The sequence below is a fragment of the Lissotriton vulgaris genome, chromosome 1_1, assembly GCF_964263255.1.
Source record: "Lissotriton vulgaris chromosome 1_1, aLisVul1.2, whole genome shotgun sequence".
In the NCBI taxonomy this organism is placed as follows: Eukaryota; Metazoa; Chordata; class Amphibia; order Caudata; family Salamandridae; genus Lissotriton; species Lissotriton vulgaris.
This window is the reverse complement of record NC_141685.1, coordinates 1346447951-1346461176: the sequence shown is the minus strand read 5'-3', so window position 1 is coordinate 1346461176 and position 13226 is coordinate 1346447951. Positions and strand designations below refer to the sequence as shown.

The 13226-nt window shown below is 42.0% G+C and overlaps 1 protein-coding gene across 1 annotated transcript in view; it reads right to left on the bottom strand.

Annotated features, from left to right (window-relative positions):
• The window catches only part of LOC147749143 (maestro heat-like repeat-containing protein family member 1), a 105714-nt gene that overhangs the window by 23197 nt on the left and 69291 nt on the right, over nucleotides 1-13226 (bottom strand). The window contains exons 8-11 of the mRNA XM_086936533.1: nucleotides 4859-4966; nucleotides 3533-3653; nucleotides 941-981; nucleotides 510-651 (exon numbers count right to left, since the gene is read on the bottom strand). Coding sequence (XP_086792659.1) covers nucleotides 510-651; nucleotides 941-981; nucleotides 3533-3653; nucleotides 4859-4966 — 412 coding nt within the window. The remainder of the gene's footprint in view (nucleotides 1-509; nucleotides 652-940; nucleotides 982-3532; nucleotides 3654-4858; nucleotides 4967-13226) is intronic.

The following is a 13226-nucleotide window of genomic DNA, read 5'->3' as shown; positions in this document are numbered from 1 at the left end:
GCATACCTGCTCTAAAATTACATACATATAGAAAAATACTCCTTTATTATAACCAAGACCAAAATGATTATAACACTTCATAGTTCGACCTCCTCATCTGCTGACCTATTGTTTCATATCATTCACATTCTCTTCTGCCCTCCACAGCATTCATCATGGGCCAAATCAGCCTTAAGCTAACTTCACTGTAAGTGATGGCATTCTGCTTTTTCAATCAATCAATCAATACACTTGTAGAGCGCACTACTCACCCGTGAGGGTCACAAGGAGCACATCCACAAAGTATTTTTCTTTAGTTCCAGGGACTACTAAGGGAATGTGGGCTTTTTGAGTACCTGGCATCTCCTCCCACAGTAAAGGCTTACAAAAACTGTGAAAAAAACAAACATGGACAAAGCCTAAAAACTAGCAGCCAACACCAGGCTTAATAGCTTTGTCAATGCTTGTTTGAAATACCATTAATGCTTGTTTAAATTGGGTGCTCAATGGCTTGTGCTTTGGGAACTCACCTTCCAAATATGTTATCAATGGGGGGATCTTCATTCTGATGAGCCTCGCTAAAAACGGGTAGTTTGCAGGAATCAGGCGTTCGAGAAGAGCCAAGACAGCGGTTCCCTTTTCGACATCCCAGCGAGGATGTGAAGAAATGACCTGAAAACCCACAACAAAGAATTCAGCAAGAGAATACTCACTGGTCTTTAAAGCATCTGGAAATGCTACCTTGTTTTCTATACAGTACTAAATACCTCATTTTGGCTGTTTCTGTGTGATATAAATAGTATGTCTTACTGATAACCAATTGACTAGAAATAAAACCATCAAGTTCAAAAGGATAAAAGCTGAATTGAATGCAAGCTCTCCATGGGCAGGTTGCATAGAAATGCCAGCAAAGAACTTGAGGAGAGAGATCTGTTGGAATATGGTGGGGGTGGATACTCACAAGCAATCTTATGAAGAGGCTGTGTATTGGAATTCCTTTAGCTGTTTAGATACAAAAGAAAGAAGACATGTCATACTCAGTCCATAAAATACTGAGCAATACTTGCCAAAGGAAGACATGTGGCTGACAAACACACTTAAGACACTCAGTAGTATCTGCAAAGAAGAGGATGGAGTGATGGTTGGTATTTCAATAAGGCACTAGAGGTCATGAGGATGCTTTAATGTCCCTGCAGATACTGACAAAGACAACCCCACCACAAAGGATGCTGCTAGTGGTATACAGTACCTCAATGGTCTGTGCTACAATGCTCCACCTCCCTACCCCAACAATTGCTGTCAAGGAATGACAGCCGCAGAAGATGCTACCTAAGCTGTCATGCAATGGTCCTGCTTCAGCTGTCATTGAGTGACAGAAGACTACAGTGGGATAAGAGAGGATGCAACAGGAGCCGTGGACACGCCCTACATATTGAATGGACCATGCTAAAGAGGAGTCATTCTGCGACAGCGGATATCCCAACAGAAAGAGGACACCAAAACATGTTCTTGCATAACCATTTTCTAATAATGTTAACCACCTGGGGAGCAGGCTATAATGAATACATAATTGCCTGTTCTGTTCTGCTTAGGACCCTTTACATGAGTGACAAAGAAATAGATAATGATACCATCTGCCCAGGTTACTTGTACTTTATCAACATATTCATTGGAAAGTTGAGTGGGGACTGCTAATTGGAGCTCTGGAAATGTAGTTTACAATTACAGGCTCTCACCACATGATGCAAATCTACTTCTTGACCTTGGAGTCAGTCCAAATAATTATTTTCACTTACCCTCATTGAGTAGGCTTCCCTGTCTATCAGGTCCATATGTCAAGTGAGAGCCAATAACTAGCAATTTAGTCTGGATCTGAAGTCCAAAATAATGAACCAGAAACATTGAAGAGGCAAATATCATAACCAAAAGTAACTCCATAGAGAAATAAAATACATCCATTTTGCGGCTGACTAAAGTAAAAGCGTATAAATAGGTACCATACCCAGAAAGGTCTGATCACCATACCAGAGATAGGTAACTCCATGGAGAGCAAGAATACTCCAAGGTTTGAAGAGGACCATTAGAGGCCTGAGAAGTCTCACAGAGTGTGGAAACCTGAGACAGTCAGCACATTGCATTTAAGTGGCGTGAGGGTAATAACCAGATGAAGAGCTGAAACCAACAGAAAGTAACTTTATGGCTGACAAACTACAATAAGTATATAGAGAACAAGGCGGCGGACCCTCCCATATCACCGGGCACATTATCTTTAAGCGACCAGGGGAGGCATCTATGCTAGTCACAGATAGAAGTACAAAAGGGGGTGGTAATGGACGGAGCATCTGAACCAATCAAACACTCACACCCAGTCAAAAGATCTGGGTTTAATCCATCACCGTTCTTTAGCCCACTCTGCCACCCCAGTTCAGACATGGCTATATGCAAATCAGTCTGACCCTGTGCCTCATGGGAACAGTCCAGTCCAAACTGCCAAGCCATGCCTTCCCTGGACCGGAAACAAGCTTCCGAGGACCGGTTTCTGGCATTCCAGCCGTCTTCAGCCCGGCTTGCTTGAATCCAGTGGCAAAGTGAGCAAGGGACTCACGTCTGAGCATACCCTGCCACACTTATGGCGGCCAAAAGCAGTACAAAAGGGGGTGGTAATGGACGGAGCATCTAAACCAATCAAACACTCACACCCAGTCAAAAGATCTGGGTTTGATCCATCACCATTCTTTAGCCCACTCTGCCCCCCCAGTTCAGACATGGCTATATGCTAATTAGTCTGACCCTGTGCCTCATGGGAACAGTCCAGCCCAAACTGCCAAGCCATGCCTTCCCTGGCCCGGAAACAAGCTTCCGAGGACCGGTTTCTGGCATTCCAGCCGTCTTCAGCCCGGCTTGATTGAATCCAGTGGCAAAGTGAGCAAGGGACTCACGTCTGAGCATACCCTGCCACACTTTTGGCCGCCACAGGACACCTTACACTTTGTCTTCTTATGTAAATATTTTCCCCACCCCAGGAGATTGATTCTTAGGCTCCTTTTAAAAGCCATGAAATTTAGACAAGCCTGGGTTGTAGTAATGCATTTGCAGCTTTTGCCTAACAACCATACCCTTTTTGTTGCCACAAATTTCCTGAGGGATTCTTTTAGATCAAGAAGCTCAAGATGCGACTGACGTCAGCTTGGACCATGCAAATTTGCACAGTATCTCTTTTAATGTAATCAAGTTCTTCTTATAGTTATATTTTATATTTTTTTGAATCTTTTATGGATGTGACTACTTCCGAATGAAGATATATTATTATATAGAAAGCAGCAACATCAACACAGATACATATATCACTAAAGTGAGAGCAAACACTGTTATTGAAAGAATGACACCCACATACTATAGTAAATTAACCAAACTCCTGAGCTAATGGACTGGTTCTTCACCTCATGCCAGATCATTACTAAATATGAGGGAATCTGGGGAGAGGAGGAGGAAGCATTAACCACCTTCAATGGTAGATCCCACGGCATCAATGAGTAGGATGTTTAAGACTCACCACATTCCTTAAAGTTGATGCTTGCTTTCTTATCTACAACAAGTACCATCTGGCACAGTGCTGGCACAGATGAAGTATAGCCCTCCTCCAGCATGTAGAGCAAAATCTCTTTCCAAAAGTCCTGCAAGAAAGAGTGGTGAACGTGTTATTTGTATCATTAGCATTTAATAAGGCTTTATTCCCACAGATAAACAATCATGGCTGGTGGGAGGGTTTTTGGCATTTTATTTAGTTCATAGGGCATTTTGCAAGCTCCCATATCCAAGAGATGGGGCTATATTTGATTCATCCCCTTGCTGATACAATTCCTCGCTGATGGGGTCCAAGGCAGATGCCTAGTATTACACTGATGTAGCACTAACCGTGTTTAATGCTACAATCTGGGATTCTGCATCCAATCAAAATGAACCCATTATGTGCAGAGAATGTGTGAAACATGTTACTTTCCAAAAACCCTACAAGTGAGCTGAAGTTTGCAAATTAGCTCATTATCTGTTGGAATCTTCATAGAATCATCTTTAGGAATGTGCCAGAATACGAAAAGCAATGGCTGGGAATGAACAACCATGTTGATATGAAATATTGGTGCCTGATGTATCATGGGACAGGTAGCAAATAGGAGATGCAAATTGAGAAGCAAAGTTATGCAATATAACTGATGTACCATTAAGTCTCATTTCAGTCTATTTAGAAGAAGCTGCAAACCCTTCTGCCTCATTCTAATGAATGAGGTAGGATTCAATTGGTGCTCTTGTACAAATGCTCCAAACCCTGGGAAGTTCTGCATGGGACAGCAGACCTCCATTCCTCCATCAGAGGACACAACTTTTACATCGTATCTCGAACCACTGTGTGCATTAACAATGTGATCCAACTCACTAATGCATCTTTACAATGTATTCCTTTACCACACAGGTAGTTGCGATGCCTCGCCTAAAGGAAAGCGTTGTTGGACTAATTTTGGACTTTAAGGCCAACACTTTCCCTACTGTTGCACATAATGGAGTTGGAATAGTAAATTTTACTATTCCAAAGTCCAGCGCTTTCCCTAAGGCAATTCATTGTAACGACTTCTCTGGTAAAGCAATGCGTTTCAAACATGCAATCGTGGTTCAGAACACGTTGTTAAGGCAGGTGTGATAAATGCCTGCATGGTTCCAACATACAACCCTGCAGCAGAGGGAGCTTTACAAAAATGTGCTTGTATTTGAGCCGGAGGATAATGAAGATCACCCGGGAATTTAGGAGTCTTTGGACATTCTGCAAGTTATATTTTCTATACACCTAGTTAAATAACCCACCTTGTTTCACATCCCCCTCGCTTACCTCATCAGTATTTCTATGGTGTAATGCAATTGTATTGAGGAGCTGAGAGATTTGGATGAGGATGGTCTCTTCCTCAACATCAGATTCATCATCCAGGTGACTAGCGATCTGTGGAAATGTGGAAAAGAAAGCAAAGTAAAATACGATGTATTTGCACATAATTTTAATTGTGTTTTCTCTCCTTATGGAGGGACAAGAGATTTGAGAGTTAAAACATCACAACTTTCTAATCAAGGTTGTCAAGCACAAAGAGAACCTCTTGACAAATCCAAATGTGAAAGCAAAACTACTAGCCTCAAACATGTAAATAGAAATGTACAAATGCGGTTATGCTCTCATGCTCCGCTCTGTTGAGTGTAAAAGTACCCAGCCATTAGGCGTGGGAGGGTATAGCATTCATATACTGTCAAAATACCGGTGGACTCACTTATAATATATAAGGTTCTGATACATGGGACACTACCCCTGAGAAATTGCGCCTCTGGCACCACACAGTAGTATCTCTTGCTCACCACACAGATTTGCCCTTCCCCTATGACTTGATGAGGAAGTATGTGATACCTTATGGGACTTAATACACTCAATAAAGACTAAAGAATACCAGGAACCACGTTTATGGTAGGCAGTTTTGATATGAAATACTGATTTGAAGTATGTTCATGCTACTTTGCGCTGGATTTGGTGGTTTGCCATGTTAGGCATTTAAACTGTAAAGTGGGGTATGCAACAGAAAATAACCCACTAGATAATGCACTGTCAGTGAAAAGCCCAGCTTATCAGTGCAGTAGCTGAATGCCCATGTGCCTTCCCCAATCACCCCAGAAATAGCCCAGTTAGCCTTGGTAAAGTCTAAGGGGCAGTTGGATCTCATAGGCTGGATTGTGTGGTTGGCCTCTGTACTGCCTGTGAGCACTGCTGTTGAGCCAGTCCCATTCCCAAATTGTCTGAGCATTTTATTTCTTTGCGCTTAAGCCAGTCAACATGTGCATCAGGTTAACTAAGATGGGATCTAGGTGTACAAGCATCATTCTTACAGTGCGATGCAACACAAGGACAGACATCTGAATTGTCCCCAGCATCAGACCTTGTTAGAATAAAATTGTTTTTGCTGTTTTGATTATGCACTTATTCATGTAAAAATTTGCATTTGCGGCACCATTTTATCTTTGGCCACCATTTTGAATCATGACCAAAACTGACCCTTGCCTTTCCAAAAAATGGCTTTTCATAGGTTTTGTTTTTTTAAGGTTGGGCCTTGCTTAACTGTCAGTCAACATGAGCTTTATTCGACAGATGTCACAAAAGCAATTCACATAAAAACGATTTTTCAAGTTATAAAAAAAATACAATAAATTGAAAATTTCAATAAAAAGAGATAATCAAACACATTAAAAGAGCATATACTATATGTTGATAGACAAAATTAATGCTACTAATTGATAGATAGTTTAAAAAAGTGTCCAAGCATTAAAATATAGCATATTATTATTATTATCGGTAGGAGACTTCATTTACAGAGGTACAAAAGGAGCCTAGATCTAATTGTCCACATCCATCTCAAAAACGTTTCCACTGATACTGCGCACTGGACTGATGGATCAGAACACAATATTCTCATTGCTACACTTAACAAGTGAGTACCCATGTTCCTACAAATGGGTGTCAGCCAGGCTTTGCGGGGAGCAGCGTACGCCGGACAGACAAACAGCACATGCGCGTATGATTCTTCAGTGTCAGTGCAGTTTAGACATTTATCATCGGCCGCAGTGGACCATGCAGCTGTAAAGGACTTCAAAGGTAAGCAGCCTGCTCTAAACTGAAAACACAGTTTGCGATCTAGCGGCTTAGTACTAATTACGTCACAGTAAAACATGGATTTGGTTTAATTTGTTAGAACTTCCCTGTTAGAGAGGTGGCATCGCTCATTCTATTTGCTTCTTGCACCATCGGTTCCCAGTACTTTTGCTTAATTAAATGTTTTGGTGGGAACCCAGTAGCACTAGGATCATCCCACAGTGATGGCATACCCATGCTAATTAGTAATGATCTGATGTTGCATAGCCAGCCAATCTTGTGGAAGTGATCTGCCTCCATTATATCTTTAAGACCGTCTGCAAAGATGGCCAATTCTGGGGTACGCCAGATTCTACGCCAGAAGAGAATAGGGCATAGCCTTGCAAGGTCTACTATGGCTTTTCTGCCTAAATCATAGGGGTACTTTGATGTAGGCTTGTTATCCCACTCAGAAACTTATTCTCGGAGAAAGCTAGAGGATGCATTTTCTCTAAGCCCCATAATATAGATGTGCAGTGCCGGGGTAAAGGGGCTTAGTCAGTGATGTCTTATGTTCCTTTTTTTCATGGCTCCGGCCAACTGCATGTGCTTTAAGGCCATGGTGTCAATATGCGGCCTCCAGCTAAGTCGTTTATGCAGGGTGATGCCTAGATAAGTAATGCATCAACCTGATCCACGGATTGCCCATCCATTACCCCCCATTAAATGACCTATGTGGTTTAAAGGTCATGAACTTTTATTTGAACTATTGACTGTTAGGCCAGGCAATAAGCAAAATCCTTCAAAATGCAACAGCGAATGCTGTAGCCCACTCAGTGTTTTAGACAGTATAAGCATATCGTCCGCAAACATTATTATGGGAATTTTTGTGCCTGCTAAAACTGGAGCATCTGTGGAAAAGGAAGCTAAAAAGCTAATAATACCATTAATAAGGAGTGAGAATAACGTAGGTGCTAAAACGCAACCCTGACGTACTCCCATCATTACCGGGAACTGGTCAGTCTTGTTTCCTGGCGCCCCCCCAACAAATGTGGTCATAGTTGTATTCGTAGAGGCGCACAATTAGGAAAAGAAGGTCGGGGGCAAGCTGAGTTCCTGCAGTACCCTCCACAGTTTGGGCCGTGATATCAAGTCAAAAGCAGACTTAAGATCAACAAAGGCTGCATAAAGGCTTCCTTTTCCAAGTGTTACTGTCCACCGATAAATTTTAATTAATCGGAATACTTTATAAATAGTGCTCATATTAGCCCAGAAGAGGACTCAACATGTCATTATCATCAATACAGGTTTTAATTTTTGCCAAGATAAGTTGAGCTACGACTTTCTGGATTGAGTTTAACAGGCTTATTTGCCTGTAGTTCCCGGGTAAGGATGTATCTCCTTTTTTTATAAATCGGGATGATTTCCGCCCCTCTCCAGGTATCCGGGATCAGAGCTCCATGAGCAATTGCATTTGCTAAAAACATTATGTTTTGATTCCATTGTCTTTATCCTGGAGAAAAATATCTGCGGGGACCTTGACTATGCCTGGCGCTCTCCCAATGGTAACAGTGCTCAGCGCCATTGTCACATCAGCTAAGTTGAAGACAGTATCCGATGATTTAAAATAAACCCAAGAAGGGTCATAATCCATTTTATTATTAGATGCATATTGATCTGAAAAAACGTAACCTACAGAGCAGGCTCCACATGATTTTGCAGTGATTACATGTGCTTCCTGCACCCCATTTTATCAGGCTCCAAAAGTGGTGCATGTTCCTCTCCTTACAAGCTTCAATAAGGTCCCGCCATCTTTCACAGTGATCAAAAAGGACATGGTACGTTTGCTGTTCTGGAGGGATTGGGGAGAGCATAAGCAACTGTGGCCTACTCTCACAGGGATACTGACAAAGCCAAGTGTGCTGCAGCCTTCAGGCACCATGCCACCTCCCATTGCCCATGCTTTCACACCATCACCTGCAGCCCCACAAACACTGGTGAAGGGCACTGATCCAAAACTCATTCCTGTCCCCTAGTCAGATGACAGGTGTTTCTACAGCGTCTAGAGATATGATCAAAGTGTAAGCGTCCATAGGACTTGAGAAGGTCCAAGAAAAGAGAAGAGGCAGAAGACGTGCCCAATACAAAATCACTCATTGGATCTGTGGAGGAAGAGGAGGGCAAATAATTAGAATGAGAATAACTAAAGGATATTATTGGACCCTTTTCTGATGTGCGTTGTTCACAACATTGAACAATTTTTCACACCACAAGAGCTTGATGAAAGCCATCAAAGGATCAGAAGGGCCACAGTCCTACTCAAACCAGTGGCAATGACTCTTATTTGGGGACACTGACTGCACTTGTGTTTGACATCAAAACTCGGACCCCACAATAGTAAGGGTACACTGTGTTAATCGTTTCGCAATAATTGAAAACCATGGATAGGGTATACTTTGGCTGTCTTAGTTTTAAACCTATAATAACTGATAAACCCTCACCAGTTTAAACTTATAAACACTGAAAAAACACCTGCGTACCACTAATTAAATGCCATTCAAAGAAAGGAAAAGGAGAGTGAAAGAGTCATTTTTTCCTGAGGGGGCCTATACAATATAACTTTGTTATATAAGGTGGCAGCAAGAAAGACTGGGCTAACATTATTCTGCTTGAGTTTTGCTGTTGAGGGATGTCACTGAAATAATGTTTTTTCTTCCTTTTGCTTTTTGAAGTTTTGTGGTCTTTGGTCTAAAGATGCAGAGTTTAGAAGCATGTTTTAGGTCGTGTTTAATAATTTGATAAACTGTAGAGAATCAGGAAATATCAAAATCATATTTGATATTTTGGCTGTGTTTGATTCTTTTACTGATAGGTAAAATGGCTGGTTTCATACAAATCTGTCCCAAAATGTGCCATCACATTTATCCACAGAGAATGGGTAAAAGCCCTTGATAGATCAGCCCCAAGTTTCTAGTGAGTCAGTATTGATAGTAGGTGAATTGACAACACCACAGGCTTTAAACAGTCAATGCAATGTATAATGACAAGTATATGTGAAAAAAGTGCTATCGCCAAGCATCTGGGATAGTGGTGAAAACATGACAGGATGAAACATGGATCGCAGTGTCACTCGGTATGCCGCTGCAAAATGTTTCTTTCTAAATTCAACAAAGATTGGAGTGATTTTGATTGTACTTGCAGTGATTCAGCTACATATATAAAAAAGCTGTGTAATGACCTTTCAAAATTGATACCTGTAGGAGATCCTGTCCACTTGTTAGATGGTATGCTAAAAGCATCTTTACAATCTTCAGAGTTAATGAAGAATGCTATTGACTTTTTAGTCCATCCTAGTGCACTGTTTTGTTGTGCGAGGGGACTAAAACACAAATATTTCTCATTTTGTGCTTTGTGTGGCATCAAAGAAAAAGTCATCCCACTGTGAACTGTGCCACTTAGCTGATGGTTCTTGGACCAAGGGGCTGTGAAATGCTATAGTACCCATGTGGAAACCGTTTACAACATGTTTGCTGAATGATGATGCCAAAGGCAAGAAATGTGAGGATATTTGTTCGCAAATTACTAGTGATGTGAAAAGAAGTACACTCTACTAAAGTCTTAGATGTTTACAGGAAAACATAACTGCTGTAGTGGACATAAAAAAACTAGAGTCGGAAAACACCCTGGTCTGCCAAGTGTTCTGCATACTTGGTGTAAATGTGAAACATCGTCTTGAGAGTTGTCTGGGTGACACCTTAAATTGACTTTGGCACTGCAACATGTTCCATGTTAGAGTGCTTGCCATATGGTAAACAAATCAGTGTTGAAGAGCAATTCAGGAACTTTTATTTTACAATGTACGAGAAACGGCTTGACATAGAAATGTCCCTTCATCAACCATGGCATTTGAAGTCAATGAATCCTCACTGTGGTACACTGTGCAAGTTCTAGTTCCCTTCAGTAAAGGGGAATTTTCTCAGTAGTTTCAAAAGTGCTGCTTTATTTTTGACCACTTCAATAAGTTGGAGGGCAGAATCGCCCAGTTCAAAGCAAATGCTGCAGAACCTGTCCAGAGATTTGCAATCTTCAAGGGCACAGTGTAGGTATAGAAAGCTATGTCAGTGGCCAGCGTTAGCAAATAGTGTACTGGCTGTCTTGTCATTGCCCATTTCAAGTGCCAATGTTGAGAGGGCCTTTTCACAGAAAAAAGGGACATGGGAAGGAAAAAGCGAGCGCACATGACCAAAGACTCATTGAAGAAGTATTGTATGGTGTACTACAATACGTTTGATTTGCAAAAATGTATTTGGACCTCATATACACTGTACATACACTGTCTATATACCATGCATTATCAGTGTAGAAAGCAAGCAATAATAAAAGCAAAATGTTCCATACACACCAGAAAAACACTGATTCTGTTGCTTTTCATGGAGCGAAAAAGTTGTAACCCCTGACACCACTGATTAGGTCTCGATGAGTCAGCGCGCATGCGCTGTCCATATAGTAGCGGCTTTGGGAAGTGCTCCCAAAGCAGCCACCAGCTTGCTAGAATGCGCACAAGCATGCGGCCTGCTGCGCGCGTATCCCTTACGTGTTTTGGCACGTCATCGCAATCACTTTCGTTTTCACAACGATCGCGATGACCCACATTAGGTTGCTGTGCTTCATGTTTAGACATCATTTGCACCTACAATGCTGTTTCGGCCACCACCTACGTGCTTTTTTCAAAATGTCCTTTAGATATTTAGCATGCGCGCGGGCACTCTCCCACCCCTCCCTCTCGTTTACTTCTTGCCTCGTGCGCGCACCACTCGTGTGCTGATGAAGCTTGTATTTTTTTCTGTTTCTTTCACTATTATACTTTCAATGTTCACCTATAATGAAACCAAGTGAGATACATGTGGCGTCTCTGTTTCTTCCAGCATGCAGCTGTATGCTCTCTGTTATGTGCCGGGCAGATTCTAAAGCAAATGGTAGAATACAAATGCATGGTTTTGTTTAGTTCTGGTTGTTTCTAGTTTTCTTACATTCTTTGGCGAGAAGGCCCTGTGGGAGTCCATGCTCAGTCTGAACCACAAGGAAGCTGTGATGGAGGTTAGGCTCCACCTAGTGGAGGTAGCGAGCAGAGAGAACCTGCCTATCAATTCGAGCATTGGTATGTTTGGATTATTCAGTGCTGCAGTTGACTGGGTAAACGTGGTCGCTCGTCGCTTAACGTATGTCTTGTAAAAGACTGGCAATAGATATTTACTCTAGCTGTGCAGGATGTGTGACTGTAGATTTGTAATGTGTTTGCTAGGCTGGTAAGCCCTGGAAGTAATTAAATATTGGATCCCACAGAGCTTCCAAACAAGCCCAAGCAAATGAGTACTGGGGTACCAGTCTGTCAAATCGCGTCTTTGCACCTTTCTAGGATTTCGAAGTGCTTTATAGGTGCAACGCCAACTTCTGATATACAAAAGTTTAACAGATAAACCATATTGTTTTCCGTATCCCCATAGTCTCTATTTTTCCCGTTATTGTTAAAAGTAAACAAAAGCATTGTTAAAGCAGTGCAGCTCACAAGCCACTGTTGTTCCTCACTAGTAGTCCATTTTGTTTAGCATACTCGGTGCTCCAGGCAAAGAAGGAAAGCCGTCTATTTTAATGGCCTTTCCTTGATTTATTGCGCCACCTAGTCCTAATACCCTGACATTGCTGCCTCATTTCGCCTTATGCGAGTCATGGTCCTGCTGCATGGAACTTTATGTAATATTAAAACCGCACTATCTGCCCATTTATCATGAACAACTGATGAAAAGTGTGGGCACACATCTTCTTTTACATGGAAGTGCGAGATTGTTGTTTCGGAGCTGGGCCGGTGCTGCTACCCTGCTGCAGGACTCCATAAATCATAATAATTCCGACACATTTGCCCAGTCCTATCTCGTCAACAGCCTGTGGAGATATGAGATTTTCTAGGAAAGCTGTAATTTTGATCATTGTATAAACCGTTGAGAAGGGATTTTAAAACAAGCATTGGCATAGCCAATAGGTATTTCCTTTGGGACCTTATAAGTGTTTAGCCATGCACACGAGAATGGACCACAAATAGAAACTGAAAACAGGAAAGCCTAGGTATACTGAAAGGATGACTGTCCAAGTGAAGCTACAAGTAAATATACTGGAAAGCACTTGAGTGGCTTGGTTCACGTCATGGGCACCCTGAAAGAACAAGACATAAAGAAAAGGCATATACAGTGTTGACACTGGTAGTCAGCAGCTCAATTTCAGGTTCAAATGTAATCAGCCTGATGGAGCAAGGGAGACCCATACGGTTGAGGGAGGGTGAAAGACGCACTGGAATGCAAGTGGGGAACATCAGGCTCAAATGGAGAACATGGAATGTTAAGTGGGCCTATGTGAACTAAATAGAGGTACATAAGGTCTATATTCCACCACCAGGGGCAAATATGGAACACTGCAGATCTGTATTACGTGGCAAACAAGCTACATTGGGGCACAAGGGGGCTAAAAGGTCCACTTATTTCTTTTGGGCTGACTACGGTTGCTGTTCCCCTAACACATTCACCCACCCAAATATGTGCATCTG